At 42.4% G+C, this 16,756-nt stretch overlaps 1 protein-coding gene across 1 annotated transcript in view; it reads left to right on the top strand.

Annotated features, from left to right (window-relative positions):
* VPS50 (VPS50 subunit of EARP/GARPII complex) overlaps window positions 1–16,756 on the top strand; it is a 337,660-nt gene that overhangs the window by 58,573 nt on the left and 262,331 nt on the right. The window contains 1 exon segment of the mRNA XM_033931131.1: window positions 2,933–2,986. Coding sequence (XP_033787022.1) covers window positions 2,933–2,986 — 54 coding nt within the window.

The following is a 16,756-nucleotide window of genomic DNA, read 5'->3' as shown; positions in this document are numbered from 1 at the left end:
GCTGAGGTGGGGGAGGGAATGCGTTTTTGGACACAGAAGAAATGGACTTGGGAGAGAGGAAGGGAGGGAAAGAGATGCTGAGGTGGGGGAGGGAATGCGTTTTTGGACACAGAAGAAATGGACTTGGGAGAGAGGAAGGGAGGGAAAGAGATGCTGAGTTGGGGGAGGGAATGCGTTTTTGGACACAGAAGAAATAGACTTGGGAGAGAGGAAGGGAGGGAAAGAGATGCTGAGGTGGGGGAGGGAATGCGTTTTTGGACACAGAAGAAATGGACTTGGGAGAGAGGAAGGGAGGGAAAGAGATGCTGAGGTGGGGGAGGGAATGCGTTTTTGGACACAGAAGAAATGGACTTGGGAGAGAGGAAGGGAGGGAAAGAGATGCTGAGGTGGGGGAGGGAATGAGTGTTTGGACACAGAAGGCATGGACTTTGGAGAGAGGAAGGGAGGGAAAGAGATGGTTGTGTACACGGGGAATAGAAGAAAGGAGAATTTTTGGTCATAGGGAGGGAGTGAGGTACAGATAGTGGCATACCAGGGTGGGGGGGGGGCGGTCTGCCCCACCCCGGGTTTACGTCCCAAGGAGGTGCACAGCTGGCCACCCTCCAGTGTTGTCCCTAGGCCGGCAAACTGCGGCTCTTTAGCCACTTGAGTGCCACCGCCGCCAACGGTGTTGTTGGCGGTGGCAGCATTATAAAATACTTTCTTTGTGTTTATTTGATTCCTATTCAAGAGAATTACTTTATATATAGTCAATATAGGCACAGAGTTAAATTTTTTAACATTTTCTAATGGTGGTGTGCCTCGTGATTTTTTTCATGAAACAAGTGTGCCTTTGCCCAAAAAAGGTTGAAAAACACTGCACTAAGGCCACTTTTTGCTGCAACTTTGTAAAAGATTGTAAGTTCTTTATTGCGGGGACATATTGTACCTGAATATATTTATTATCCGAGGACAAGCAGGCAGCCTATTCTCACATATGGGTGACGTCATCGACAGAGCCCGGATGCGGAAGCCTCGCAAGCAGACTTGCTTGTAGAAACTCAGAAGTTTCGAGACAGCCGTACTGCACATGCACGAGTGCCTTCCCGCCCAGCGCAGGGCGAGTCTCCTCAGTTCTCAGTTTTCCGCGGAGCCGAGAAGTCTGTCTTTGACTCTCTGCATTTAACTTACTTACTTCGTGCCTTCTCTCACCGCGGTTTGTATTAGTTTTCTTCATGAGTCGCTGTGTTCTTTTATTTCTAGTTAAAAAAAAAAATTATTTTCCGGTCGACTGGAGGGGCAGGCTGCTTGGCCACAGCCCAGGGGCTTTGACTTTGCGGTGGCTATTTTCCCTCCTATGTCCTGGCCAGCAACGGGCTTTAAGAAGTGTAAACAGTGCCAGCGTGCTATTTCCCTCACAGACCCACACCGTCGATGTCTCAACTGCCTTGGGCCGGGCCATCAACCGAAGTCGTGCAAGCGCTGTGCCTGTAAACGTCATCAAATTTTAGTGGAGAAGCTTTTCGGGGTGGACTCTTCAGTCACACCCTCATCTTCGAAAGTGTCCTTCGGTCTACCTTCTACTGAGGGGACTCCTGCCTACACGACTCCGATCTCGAGCATCATCAAGCCTTCCTCGTTTGTGGCGGCTCTTGCTTCGAGTACACCTGCTGTATCTTCCCCTGGTTCCTCAGGTCAGATAGCTCAGCAGAAAGTTCCAGCGGTGATCATCAAGGTTGCTAAGACTTCCAAGTCGAAGCACATTTCCACTGCCACTTTGGAACCTCCAGCCAAAGCAGGTGGTCCGGTTTCAGACGCGGATCCATCCTTGCCGGCTTCTTTCCAGACCATTTTAGAGCAGCAATTTGTTCAGTTCCTAACCAAAATGGGACCGAAGCTAGCTACTCTAATCCAGCCTGGACATTCTGCAGACTCCCGTGAGGTGAGCCTCTTCCTATGCCTCTGGCCGAAGCTACACATTCCATCTCCGAAGCCAAGTCTCCTCGATCCTCGAGCCCTGCTTCCAGGCACCACTCTTGTTGTCAATCGAGACCTACCTCGAGGCATACCTGCAGGCATAGCTCTTCTTCTAAGGAGCGTCCTTCAACTAAGCCTCGATCGACACCTTCCAGCTCTACTAGTCCTCCGACTCCTCGATCAAGGTCTCCGCTTCCAGACCTCGAGGACTCAGCGGCTTCTATTGCTTCGTCCAAGCCTTATTCTTTTGATGACTATTTCCCTGCTGAAGCTTAATCTTCGACCCAGGCTGCCTCGAGGTCCTCGAGTCCTTCTCGAGGCAAGGCATTAACAGATCAGCTATCTTTCTCTTCTTTTCTTCATCAGATGGCTGCTGACTTGGACCTTCAGTTAAATGCTGGTTCTAAATACTCTAAGGAGTACCTCGAAGTCATGCATCTTCCTCAACCTCCTGCAGAGTCACTTAAGCTTTCCTTCATAAGCTTTTGTCTCAGACTTTTACACGATGCCTGGAGACTCCTTTTGCAATTCCCGCTGTTCCAGGCAAGTTGGACTCCAGGTATAAAACTCTACATTACAAAGGATTTGAGAATTCACAGTTATCTCATCAGTCCCTGCTTGTGGAGTCCTCCTTGAAGAGATCCCATCCTTCCAGAGTTTATGCTACTGTTGCTCCTGGAAAGGAAAACCATGGACAAGTTTGGACGTTGCCTTTACCAAAATGCCATGATGTCCTCTAAAGTCCTCAGTTATAATTTTCATTTTGTCAGGGAAGGAAATAGCACATTGGACTTGCATAAGCAGTAAATATTGTGAATCTTTTTGGCATGTTGGAACTCTTAAATACTGTAATTTCCCATTGTAACGGTGATTTTTTAAAAAACGATTTTTGTAGTTGGTTAACCTTTTTATGGGTTGTTTTAGTGTAATTGGTTGAATCTTACAGGTGATTTTTAACAACTTTTTTTTTTTACAGGTATCCAAAAAAGTTGCAGACTTAATCCTTGAAAAGCAACCTTCATATGTAAAGGTAAGGCACTAATTAAAGAAAAGCAAATTGTTCCTTAAATTTTATCAACTACTGTAGTTTAGTTTATAAAATGGTTTAATTTAGTAGATGAACTTGGAGTCACATTATTTGTTCTCTAAGTTCTCTTTGGTGCTTTTGCTGAATGTAGACTTTAGTTCTTGCTAACAGTTTGCATTAACCATATTTTCAAAACTGCTCAGCTAATGTTACATAACTTGTTCTTTTTTCTGCAGTTTATCAAAGCATTAACTCTCCTGCTTTCATCATTCATTCTATCATAGTTGAACTAGTACTCTCTCAACTTTTGGGGTCATATATTAATTCATTGCCAGAAGGAGTTGCTTTATTAGTTGAGAGTGTTATCATTGCATCATAAACTAGGAATAACTCTAGAGTCCAAAGATGTGTGTATTCCAGTAATTAAATCTGATCATTAATTTTTTTCCAGTATATTCTGAATTTCAGTACAATTCCTCCCTCACTACATAATGAATTAGTCCTCTATTATTCTCTCCAGCAATTTATATTACCAGTCTATTCCATTTAGCTTTAAATTCAACCAACTAGTAATGTATGTTTTATATGCTATTTAGAAAGAGTAGATGTATGTCTTCTTCCATTGCTGTTTACCTATAGGAAAAAGTAATCACTCTTTCTCTGCCAGTAGATGTAGTTGGTGACGCATCAAAAGCGCAGTGGACAAAGCCACGCCGACAAGCACGCTCTGACAAAAAGCGCCGGACATATGCGCATCGCTGGTTCACCCTATTTAAAGCCTTATCTTTTATGCTCTGAGGGTGAGTCCTGGCGCTCCCCCCCCACTACACTGAAAACTCCCAAACAGGGAAAAATGGGAGCTTTCAGTGTATTGGGGGGGGGTTCCCCCCAGTGGGAGCGCCAGCACTTCTAACTGTAGTCTGGAGGTTTCCCACCCACACCCTCCTCCTGAGCATAAAAGATAAGGTGCGCATATGTCTAGTACGTTTTTGTCAGTGCATGCTTGTCGGCGCGGCTTTGTCTGCCGCGCTTTTAACAGTGTACCGATGTAATTGCACCGCTGCTGAATATTTATTGAAATAAATATACACTGTAGATCACTGCCTATCATTATCTAAAAAGTTATTTTACTAAATGCAGCGTATCCCATTAAATACCTGTGGGTTGCATGGCACTTAACACACACCAATTTGGTAGTGCACCTTAATAAAAGGGACCCCTAAGTTTCATAGAAAATCCAACTAGTACCATCTCACTACAAAATATAGTCCTATCCCAGCCAACCAATAGGTGTTCAGTAATCAAATAACCAATCATAGCTGTCAAATAGCCATCATCAAGTGATAGAACAGTTTTCAACAAATCTGACAGCCATATTCCAGTGCAGAAAGCACGGGTCCTGAACCTGTATCACCGGGCACTGCCCTCTCCTCAATTTTTTCCTTCTGTAAGTAAGTTAAGAAGGTATTTTTTTCATTTGCTCTGCTAAATTTCTTATTTTCAGGTATTATCCAATGTTTTTCTTAGAGGCTTTGCTATAGAGGTTCCCAGTAGGCTTGGGACAGCTCTGCCTGGGAGAAGCTGTAAACTCAGTGTTCTGAAGTTTCTAGCTGAGTGGGCCATCTGCTCCAGGGCACCTGTCTGACCAGCCTGCCCTAACACTTGGATCGGCTCGGGGTTCGTCCCCTAGGAGTCTGCTCACCAGATTTTGATTGAAATGTGTGAGAGCAGGCTGTATTTGGGCTCTGCGCTGGTTGGGAGACCTTACAGGTTTAGCTGCATGCTACCCCCTCCCCTGAAGAATTGTGTGAGACTAATGGGATAGAGGGTTTCAGGATATTTTAGACTCTGTGTAAGAAAAAAAAAAAAAAAGGCAACCTGAAGAAACAAACCCCTGGAGATACTGTTTGCTTGTCTGAGGCAGAAAAGCTTTTCCTTCAGCCAGCTACAGTGAGAACTGATACAGGCACAGCACATGGAACATAAGAATTGCCATACTGGGTCAGATCGAAGGTCCATCAAGCCCAATATCCTGTTTCCAATAGTGGGCAACTTAGCTAGAACCCAAGTAGTAAAACAGATTTTATGCTGCTTATCCTAGGAATAAGCAGTGGATTTCCCCAAGCCATTTGAATAATATGGACTTCTCTTTTAGGAAATTATCCAAGCCTTTTTTAAACCCTGCTAAGCTAACTGATTTCACCACATTCTTCAGCAATGAATTCCAGAATTTAAATACATGTTGTGTGAAGAAATATTTCTCCGGTTTGTTTTAAATCTACTACTTGGTAGCTTCATCGCATGCCCCATAGTCCTAGTATTCTCTCCAGAAGTATTTCCTTTGTAGGAGTAGCAGGTTCTCGTGGGGGCGAGTACAGCCAGGAGTCTGTAGCAGCCCTGGAACAGGGAGAGGACCTGACGCTATGCAGGCTTTTTAAGTCAGCCGACTTAAATAAGATCATTGCAGTCTCTCTGTGGGAACTGGATTTAGAGGTTCCGCAAACTGCCTTGACACAATGTTTACTGCTGAGCAGCTTCAAGACCCAGTCCCCATTTTTCCGTTGCATCCTGAGATCACTATGATGCTTATGGAGCATTGGGAAACGCCAGAGGGGCACTTGTGTGGGGATAGAACATAAGAACATAAGAATTGCTGCTACTGGGTCAGACCAGTGTTGCATCATGCCCAGCAGTCCGCTCACGCGGTGGCCCTCTGGTCAAAGACCAGCACCCTAACTGAAACTAGCCCTACCTGCACACGATCTTGTTCAGCAGGAACTTGTCTAACTTTGTCTTGAATCCCTGGAGGGTGTTTACCCCTATGACAGACTCTGTAAGAGCATTCCAGTTTTCCACCACTCTCTGGATGAAGAAGAACTTCCTTACGTTTGTACGGAATCTATCCCTTTCAACTTTAGAGAGTGCCCCCTCGTTCTCCCTACCTTGGAGAGGGTGAACAACCTGTCCTTATCTACTAAGTCTATCCCTTTCAGTACCTTGAATGCTTCGATCATGTCCCCTCTCAATCTCCTCTGTTCGAGGGAGAAGAGGTCCAGCTTCTCTAATCTTTCACTGTAAGGCAACTCCTCCAGCCTCTTAACTATCTTAGTGGCTCTTCTCTAGACCTTTTCGAGTAGTACCGTGTCCTTCATGTATGGTGACCAGTGCTGGACGCAGTACTTCAGGTGAGGGCGCACCATGGCCCGGTACAGCGGCATAATAACCTTCTCCGATCTGTTCGTGATCCCCTTCTTTATCATTCCTAGAATTCTGTAATGGCTAAGCTCTATCCCATAGCTCCTGATTTCTAGCAGCTGTTTAAGCTACTTAAGGTGGATTCCTTGATGGCACAGGTCACAAAGCGTACTTTTCTTCCTAATGAAGGCAATGTGTTTCTGAAGGATATACAGGACTGCAGACGACCTGATTCTCTAAAAGCAATTTGAGGCCTTGGCTTTGAGTCTTAAGGCAAGCATCTTCCTTTGTGATACATGGCTGCCATAAAGTGGTTCTCCAGGCTCCGGTTTCGGAGGTGAGTGCCTACTCAAATATTCTCTCTGGGATAGATTATGTCGCAGACACCATGTATGACATGTTTTGAGTCATGAGCAAAGTGTCTGTGTACTTTATTTCTGCCCAAAAGATGCTCTGGATCAGACAATGGGCAGAAGATTTGGCTTCTAAAGCCACGTTGAGCAAACTGCTCTTTAAGGATCAGTTTTTGGCAAAAGGCTAAATGACCTCATGAGAATTGTGATGGACAGGCCTCTTGGATCTCTCCTGAATAGCAAGCCACGTGCGCCTCGAGGGGCAAGTCGTGGTTCCTTTCAAGGCTACAGGCAGCCTTGGCAGTATTTGGCAAATTTCTCTTTACAGAGGTTATTTCAAGGGTCTAGGCAGAGGTCGGTGCCTCTGGCTGAAACCCTGTATGAGGTACCCGTTCGGCATCCAACTCCAAAAAGTCCCAATGATACCAAATTCCTCTCCAATCTCCCCTTTATAGGGGGGAGACTGGTGGAATATCAGAATGTCTGGGAATGGATCTGCATAGACCAGTGGGTGCTGGAATCATTTGAGAGGGGTACAAACTTGAATTTTTTTAGCTGCCTCGAGATTTTTTCATAGACTCCCAGCGGGGGAGACCATAGAAAGCAGCCCAGAGTACGAGCAATAGTGAAATGGCTGCTACAGATCCAAGTGCGGGGGGGGGGGGGGGAGGTGTCTGATGTTTGATGTGATGGGGTCAACCCGCAATCATAAGACTGTGCAAACTTTGGTCCGCCAGGGATCTCTTATATGTGTTCATGCCTTGGCCAATGATAGGATGAGTCATCTGAAGAATAGCAATGGATCGAGGGCTGTGATCCTCATTGGCTACTTTACCCATGGTACGTGGATCTAGTCTGGCTGCAAACAGACCAGAGTCTTGAGACTCCCTTTCACTCTGATGCTGCTCTCACAGGGCCCAATCTACCTTAGAGAATCCAGAACGCTTTGGGCTTATGGCATGGCTCTTGAGCGTGTGGCCTTTATTCAAAAAGCCACATTCCTTCACTCCAAGAAACCAGCCACAATAGCAGCTTATGCGAAAGCCTGGAAATTATTTCAACACTGGTGTTTGGAGCAGCAGATAGAGCTGATTAGGGTTCCAAAAGCAGCAATCCTTTCAGTCCTTCAGAAGGGTCTAGAGAAGGACTTCTAGTTTCATAAAAGTCCAGGTGGCCAATCTGTTTTGATTTCAAGCTCGATTGGAGACAGGTTCCTTGACCTCTCACCCAGATGTTTCCAGGTTTTTGAAGGGAGCAGTGTGGTTGCGTCTGCTTGTACGTCAACCTTGTCCTCCATGTAACCTTAACCTCGTGTTGAGGGCCCTAAGCAAGGACCTGCACTGGGAAGGAGAAGGCTTGCAATTTTGGAGTGGCAGGCCTGTGAACAGGAGGCACTGGGCATCCCTCCTGCTGTCTACTTCTTGAACAGGTACGGGGGTGGTTCGGGGAGTGTGGGGGAGGGCCGAGGGGCATCTGTTGGCAGGAGGGAGTGGGCATCCCCCCTTCTAATATATATATATATATATTTTATGGAGGGGAGGGATCGATTCAGTGGGGGTGAGGGGAGATTCCAGGCGAAAGGGGGATTCAGGATTCCTTCTGATTTTTCTTAAAGTACGGGGAGGTGGGGCATTTGGCTTGGCACAAGGAGGGGAGTTCTTGGCAGAAGGGACGGGTATTCATCAGTGGGTGGTTGGCTTGGCATGGCATTTTTTAAAAATAGGCCAGATAATGTGTGTGTGTGTTATATACACACATCATCTGTGTCAATAGGGATAAAAAATGAAAAAAAAAACCCCAGGCAGACCTGTTTTTTCTGGGTTCGTAGTGACGATCCGATTCTGGCATACAATGTTAGGTCATCGATCGGATGGCTGGTTTTAATATTAATGACCTCATTTGCATGCTAGAATCGGAGAATGTGCGACCCCACTGAAAACCACGCGATGAGCCATTTTCAGCATCGGGTCAGCAAATTCCGTCAGTCGCTAAACCAGTCAAACTGGTTAGTGACCATCAGTCCACGACCAGAGTGTTTGTGCATCTAGCCCACAGCAATACAGTTGGAGCACTCCTGCTAAGCTTAGAGGGAACAGTGGTAAATAGCAAACAACAAAGGCTGTAAAACTAAATAGAAATGGGGAACGGGTGCCCTTGACAGGAAAACCATCTGAAAGCGAATTAATGCCGTGGGCATGTGGCATTTGATTAGGGTTTGAATAAAATTAATATACTCTAAGGGAAATCCAAAAGGACATAGGGCTCCTTTATCAAGCCACGCTAGCGGGGTTAACGCGTGCGACTTTTCTTCACGCGCTAACCCCTGCGCTGGCCAAAAATTACCGCCTGCTCAAGAGGAGGCGGTAGTGGCTAGCGTGGCCAGCGGTTTAATGCACGCTATTATGCGCATTAAACCGCTAGTGCGACTTGATAAAAGGAGCCTATAATGTCCTTTCCACTTTATTGAGCACTTTTTCAGCATTAAGTGATAGAGCAAAAATAGGCATAAGAGAACAAATTTGCATGATATGTAATCTGGCAAAAGAGTCGGGTATTGTCTTCTCTATATCTACCATTACTAGCTCCCATCCAATCTATGGAAATTAAAGAATAAATAACTTTTTCCATTGAAAGGGCTAGCATTTTTGCAAGAATTTTATAATATGAATTTTAAAAGGGATATAGGTCAATAATTCTGAGATAAAATGTCTGCGGACTGCTGGGCATGATGGACCACTGGTCTGACCCAGCAGCGGCATCTCTTTATGTTCTTATGATTTTTCAAGTAATAACTGCTGCCTTTACTGTCACAGAGTGAGCCCTCCCTGCTGGGCGATGCAGGGGCGAATACACAAGATACATTGGTGGCCCTTCACCAGGGAGATGATCCCATAGTTGACCAACTGTTCAAACCTTCTGCTCTTTTAGAGCTCATTGCCGACTCCCTGTGGGACTTTACAGTTCTACTCCCAACAGGTCCCAATCTGCTCCGTGCTCTATCCAGAATGGAGTGAGAGCCCAGTTATCTTTTTCCCTGGCATTCTGATATGAATGTTTTAGTCATGGAGCATTGGGATGCTCCTGAAGGGTCATTAAAGGTGGCTGTAATTAATGGGTTGGCTTTATCCAATGGCAGAGGAGAGTCATCAGATGTTCATTCAGCTTAAGGTAATTTCCTTAGTAGTGCAGATAACCAAATACACGTTCCTGCCAAGTGAGGGAGGCTTGGTATTAAAGGATATGCAAGTTCGCAGAGTGGATGCGATCCTTAAAAGACAGTTCGAAACACTGGTCTTTGGAATCAAAGTAGCTGCAGCAGCTTCTTTTGTGACATGCGCCTGTCATACCAGATTGCATGGGCTTACATTGCCAGAAGGTGAACCTATGGCCCAGTTCTTATTAACAGGGGTAGATTACGTGGCCAATGCTCTCATCAGAGTCATGAGCAAAGTCTCGGCTTATTCTGTTTGTCCAAAGAATGCTCTGGATCAGGCAATGGGTGAGAGATTCCACCTCCAAGGCTACCCTTAGCAGACATCCTTTCAAAAGGCAAATGTTTGGAAAGGAGCTGAATGATCTTATGTCCAGCGTGATAGATCGTTGGCTGAAATCTCTACCTCACAGCAGACTGTGAACCTCGAAAGGTTTGGGTGGTCTAATTTTCGTGGCTTCAGTTTGTGAAACAAAATTCCATATCTTGAGGCTATAACTGCATGACAGTGGAAGCTGAATTGGATTTAGTGGTGGTCACAGAGACATGGTTCATAGAGAACCACGATTGGGATGTAGTTATACCTGGCTATAATCTATTCATGAGGGATAGTATAGTTAAAAAAGGTGGAGGAGTAGCGTTATATGTTAAGAATAATATTAAAGTGACAATTTGAGAGAAGTAGAGGGTAAAGAAGAAGTACTATGAGTTAATATGGAAAGAGGGAATGGAAAATGTATTTACATTGGTGTGATATACAGGCCTCCTTCACAGTCGGAAGAAATAGATAAAGATTTAATTGAAGACATTCACAAGATAGCTAGGAAAGGGTAGTATTACTGGTAGGTGATTTTAATATGCCGGATATTGACTGGACCGTCCCAACTGTGAGATCGTCTACAAGCAAGGAGATCTTGGATTCACTACAGGAAGAATTGTTCCAGCAATCAGTAACGGAACCCACATGGGACAGAACTATTTTGGACTTGGTGCTTACAAACGTGGGGAAGTGTTCCAGGGATGACGGTGAGTGATCATTTAGCATCTAGTGATCACAAAATGGTGAGGTTCAATATCAAAATGCAAAATGAAAGGTATTACTCAAGATCGAAGGTTCTAGACTTCAAAAGAACTAACTTTGTTAAAACGGGGGAATACCTCAAGGAAAAGTTAGTTGGATGGGAACAGCTGAACACAGTAGAAAAGCAGTGTGCTAAACTGAAAGAAGCTATTCTGAAGGTGACAAATCTTTATGTTAGGAAAGTACATAAAAGGAAAAGGAAAAGAAGGCCACTTTGGTTCTCAAATGCAGTAGCTGAAAAGGTGAGAGAAAAAAAGGTTAGCCTTCATAAATTACAAGACGTTGCAGAAAGAGGAAGAAAGGCAAAAAATATGTGGAAAACCAATGAAAAGCTAGAAAAACTGTCCAAAAAGCAAAGATGCAAATGGAAAAAAAAGATAGGTGATAAGGTAAAATTGGAGGACAAAACTGTTTTTAGATATGTAAGTGATAGGAAGAAGTGTCAAAATGGCATAGTGAGATTCAAGGGTGAAAGGGATAAATATGCAGAAACCGATAAGGATAAGGCTGAACTGCTTAACAATTATTTCTGTTCTGTGCTCACAGATGCAAGACTGGGGGTAGGACCAGAAAAAATGAACGCATATGGGAATGGAAGTGTAGTAAACTGGTAAAGATTCTCAGAAGACTGTGTTTGTGAGGAACTAGCTAATTTAAAAGTAGACAAAGCGATGGGGCCTGACAGGATACATCCAAGGTACTCAAGGAACTCAGAGAGGTTTCTGGCACGTCAGTTATTTCCTGTGCCTGCCTACTGTCTCAATCAGAAAGTTCGAGTCCAAACTGAAATTTTGGATGCCAGTCAGACCTTAAGGGTATGAAGAATAATCTGTTGCTGTAAAACATTGGGGAAATGTTTGAGCTCCTTAAATGTTTCTGATTGGTATGGTTATATCATTGTTTCAATTGTTCAATTAACTTGTTTGTTATATTTTCAGAGCAAAACAGAATTGTAGTAAAGGGAGTTTCCCCATACCCCTCCTTAGCATGTGTTTCTGTATAGGGTTATCACCTGCTTTGGTAGAAACTGAAGGGGGCAGCAGAGCTCTCTCGTGAAGGAGGAAGTGTTGAAAAATTGGAGTGGATTCCTTCTGCACGGCTCATAAGCATAGGGAGAATACCCTACTGTCCAGAATGACACACCTATCTACTAGAAAAGATATTAGCAAGGTAAGAACCTAATCTCTTTTTTAAAAATAGCTGTAGATAACCTTGGATATCTTACTGTGGTATTTAAGTTAATAGTGTGTGTAGCACTTTAGGGAGTGCTAATTTTCCAGAAATGCAGTGATCTTTGAGTCAGATACATTCATTGCAGAAGAATATAACAATGTATAAATATCTTTAAAATAGCCCAAAATATCCTGATCCTTTTATTAAGAGCTGGCTGTCCATTGGGACCACTATTGTTTTTCAATATTTTTTTTGTTACATATTGTGATGGTTTACAGATGACCAACTGTGATAGGAAGGTGAATATTGGTAATAACATTATTTTGAGGGTCACTGTCCTCCCAATCCATTCTGTGTTCAACTCATCTCAGTTCTTGAGGGCTGCTGAGCCATAGTCTCCACTGTCATAAGTGATGAATAAGAAAACATGAGCAGATGTGGTTATGGATTATAAAGAAAATGTCTTGACTCCAGGGTATGTTGTGAAGTCATGTAGTTGTCCTAACAATGCTGAGACTTTGCTATTGGACACCAAAACATAATTGAAAGAGATCAGTGTTATTGAAGTTACTTGATCTGGTTGCATTGTTAAACCATTTGAGGGGTTGGACAAGATTAGAAATGCTGTATTGAAACAGAATTAATGAACCACTAATGCCATTCAAAACTTCTGTTAAATTTATATCATGGATCTTCAGGTAGCTTCAAACCTAATGCCCCCAGCCAAGAGTGTGTGCTCATTCCAACCCTCCCCCACAACATTTGATGTATACACCCAACGCTTTACCCTTATACTATAAATGCCCTCTGTCCTCTTCCCCTCCCAGCAGTATACTGTATATGCACGATTAACCATGTACCTCATTATGATTGTATTGTTTCTACCCTACAACATAAAATGTACCGTTACCCCTGTACCCCAAACACTGTGAATGTACAGTACTACTGTGATCCGTTCTGAGCTCCTGGGTAGGACGGGATATAGAACTGAAATAATAAAAAAAAAGCTTAAAACATTCTATGCTCATTCCTCTATCCCAAGGGTGGGCAACTTCAGTCCTCGAGGGCCGGAATCCAGTCGGGTTTTCAGGATTTCCCCAATGAATATGCATGCGATCTATCTGCATGCACTGGTTTCAATGCATATTCATTGGGGAAATCCTGAACACCCGACTGGATTCTGGCCCTCGAGGACCGGAGTTGCCCACCCCTGCTCTAGCCCAATTCTTCATAGGTCCAGTAATTATGTTCTCTGTCAATCATTGCATTACATCTTCCCCTTGTCTTTCATTAAATTGTACTTTTTTCCTCTAAAGTTTTCTCCTTGCAACTTTTATTTTGAAGTATATCATAAACACGTATCTTATTTTAGACCATTGTAAGGACTACTACTCCCAACAAGATCATGTTTCATATCTCTTCTTCAGGGTCGAGGCACCTCACGTATACATATTCATTTCTCTTCAGAATTTCAACATAGTTATTCAATGGCCTGTCATTGTGAAGAACTGGGATCATCACACCATATGAGGATCCATGATATAAATTTAACAGAAATTTTTGACTGACATTAGTGGTTCATTAATTGTATTTGTTGGTCAGGTTCATTAATTGCATTTGTTGGTCAGGTAATAGCCATTCATTAAAGAATTGATGTATTGAAATACAATGCATGCTTAAGGTGGAATTTTATAAATAGCACCCAAACGCTGGCTTTTACAAAGCTGCGGTAGAGGTTTTTGAAAAAAATATTCCGCATATCCTACAATTCAAGCATTGTTCCCTAACTGTCCCAGCAGGCTCCCATTCTACCTAATGTTCTGCCGTGAGCCGACAAGTTAAATGCTCCGACGCTCAACAAGTTAAATGCTCCGACGCTCATAGAATTCTGTTTGGTCTAATAGACTCTTGATTTTGCTGGTTGTATTTGAGCGCAACCTGTTCTTGCTGCCTGTAATGTACTAAATCTGACTTCTCAGTAGGAAGGTAGAAATTGCTTTTGTGCAGTATCCAAGATCAGTAGCATTACTAATTCTAATAGCCTTATTTATTTTGACCAGCATTGGTATAATGGCCTATACTGTCTTTCAAAGCTATTTTCTGTTGGAGTGCTGAAATTGGATTTTTATTGTGAACCAAGGACCTAAGAGTGCATATAGTTCTCTAGGCTGCATTGGAACACCTTAAAGTAAATGACAGGTATATAGCTTAAATTTACTCCTTTTAAATAAGTAGATCTCCTTGACATATTTTTTTGAAAGGCAAAATGTCTAATGGTATAACAGTTGTCCTGCTGAATTCAGAGATTGTTAATGTTACTGTTTTGAAAAATCTTTCTTTTCTGGAATCAAATAAAATTGCTAGAGCTAACTTTTGATGTTATTGGTCATTGTGACTTTCAGAAAATATCTGATTTGCAGTCGAGCAACTTTTTTTAAAAAAATTATATTTTTTTATGGTAGTTTTTCTCTTGTTCCTTTGAGTTTCTAGCTCAATCAGATTCTGTGCCTCCTGGGATTATAGCAGCATAAGATTTCATTTACAACTACTGTTCTTGGGATTTGTTTCTCTCCTCCCAGAATTATAGTGATTAGTCTTGGCTAGGGGCTGTAGGTTACCACCTATCTCTGGTACATCTTGACTCTAGCAATGAGCTTTCACTGTTGCAGAGTAAGGACTCTGAATTCCGCCTCCACAATATGCTCATTCCTAACTTGCCTGAGAAGGAGAAGCAAGGCTTGAGGATCAAACCCAGGTCTTTCATATTACAGTACAACACTAGGACTGAGACATTGGGCCTGGCCAGCCCAGACACACAACTCATATGAATCCCAAAAATATAAGTTGCAATGGATTTGTTTAAATGTAGCATATTTAGTTGTTGAAAACTTTATAAAACAATTTTAGTTGTGACTTTTATCTCACATTTTAACCTCCATTAGATTTTATGCTACATGCGTGACTGCTTTATTCATAGAAACATAGAAAAATAGAAACATGACGGCAGATAATGGCCAAATGGCCCATCTAGTCTGCCCATCCGCAGTAACCATTATCTCTTTCTCTCCCCGAGAGATCCCACGTGTCTCTCCCAGGCCCTCTTGAATTCAGACAGTCTCTGTTTCCACCACCTCTTCCGGGAGATTATAAATCAATTAACTAAACTAAGCCCTAGTTAGAGGAAAGATATGTCATCAGTTCTGCTGCTTTTGTTGACAAAGATTGCCTTAGTAGTTGCCACCAGTTTCCTTTCCTGCTTTGCATCAAAAATGTTGCTGCCTCCTCAGGCTTGGACTCATACTGGATAGAAGATCTCAATTTGAGTCTCCTGCATGGTAATGCTACATTGTGAACCATAAACAACCCTTTAGATACAACTTTTTGGAACAGAAATATTTTTTAGTGGGAGTCTTTTGTGCTGTTTTTGTACACTGTTCAGAGCAGAGTTTCTTTCATGTCTGGAAATATCCAAATTTTAAATTATAGAGCATCTATCTATTTATCTCTGAAAAATTGCTTCAGAACCAAATCATGATCAGATAAATTTGCAGTTTCCACTAGATGAACTACTTGGCAATTTATCCCTTTGAACATCCAAGTGATCAGAGCTGTTCAAACTGTCCAACAAAGCAAATGGAACGCCAGCTTGATCGTCTTCACAGACAGTAGATCTGTCATCCTCAGGATAGATCAGTGATTCTTAACCGTTTTTGAGTCACGGACCCCTTTAAGAATCTAATGAAAGCTATGGACCCCCTTCCCCATAAATATTCACTTAAACACAACTTTACGTGCAATGAATATAATGTACTTTATTTATCGAGATTTGATTGTCTCATACATATATGACATACACAAAATATTATTAAACGTTAAAGTAAACAATCTAAAAAAAATCACAACTTTTTTTATGCAAAAGGTAATGGCCACTCTTAATTATGAAATACAATCCTCTTGTGCAAAATAAAACACGTTTTCTACTACCCTAGCCCTTTCCTATTCTTCTGTAAATCTTTAAAAACTTTTTTATTCGCTAAACACTTCGAAAATTAATCTTCTTGTAACTTTAAAAAAAAAATCTTTATTCATTTAGAAACCAAAAACAAGTGCAAACATATTATACAATCGTATTACACTATAATAGCATCTAAATTCAATCAAAATTGTAATCTATGACAAATAAATATATCACCCCCATCTTCATATTCAAAAATTGCACTCAAATTAAAGATTAAAAATACTTTCCAACCCCCTTCCCACCCCTATCCTCTTGTAACTCTTGTTTTCTTTTAGTATATTTTTTTTAATTATTGTTAACCGAGTCGAGCTTCCTCTGGTTGATGACCCAGTATATAAAGCTAAAGTTTTAGTTTAGTTTATTACTACTACATCTACTCTCTCGTTATCTGTGAGAATCAACAGTACTAGGCTGTACAGTGAATAAAATATTAATTTTTATCTGATCTTCATGGATCCCCTGAAACCCATCCACGGACCCCCAGGTTAAGAACCCCTGGAGTAGATAATTTCAAAAGTCTCTTTCATAAATCTTTTCAACATGTTTTTCTAGGAGACACACCTGTCTGGTTTGGAGATTTTTATAAATTTCAAATTTCTTGACCTATGGTTCACTGGTTGAGCTGCTGCCTCTGCACCCAGAGGTTGTAATTTCAAATCCTGGTGCTGCTCCTTGTGACCCTGGGCAAATCACTTAATTCTCCATTGCCCACCGTGTTGAATGCCAGCTTTGAAATACCAAA

Source organism: Geotrypetes seraphini, chromosome 2 (genome assembly GCF_902459505.1).
Source record: "Geotrypetes seraphini chromosome 2, aGeoSer1.1, whole genome shotgun sequence".
Taxonomy (NCBI): Eukaryota; Metazoa; Chordata; class Amphibia; order Gymnophiona; family Dermophiidae; genus Geotrypetes; species Geotrypetes seraphini.
Note: the sequence above shows the minus strand (reverse complement) of the source record. Positions and strands in the feature narration are given on the sequence as shown.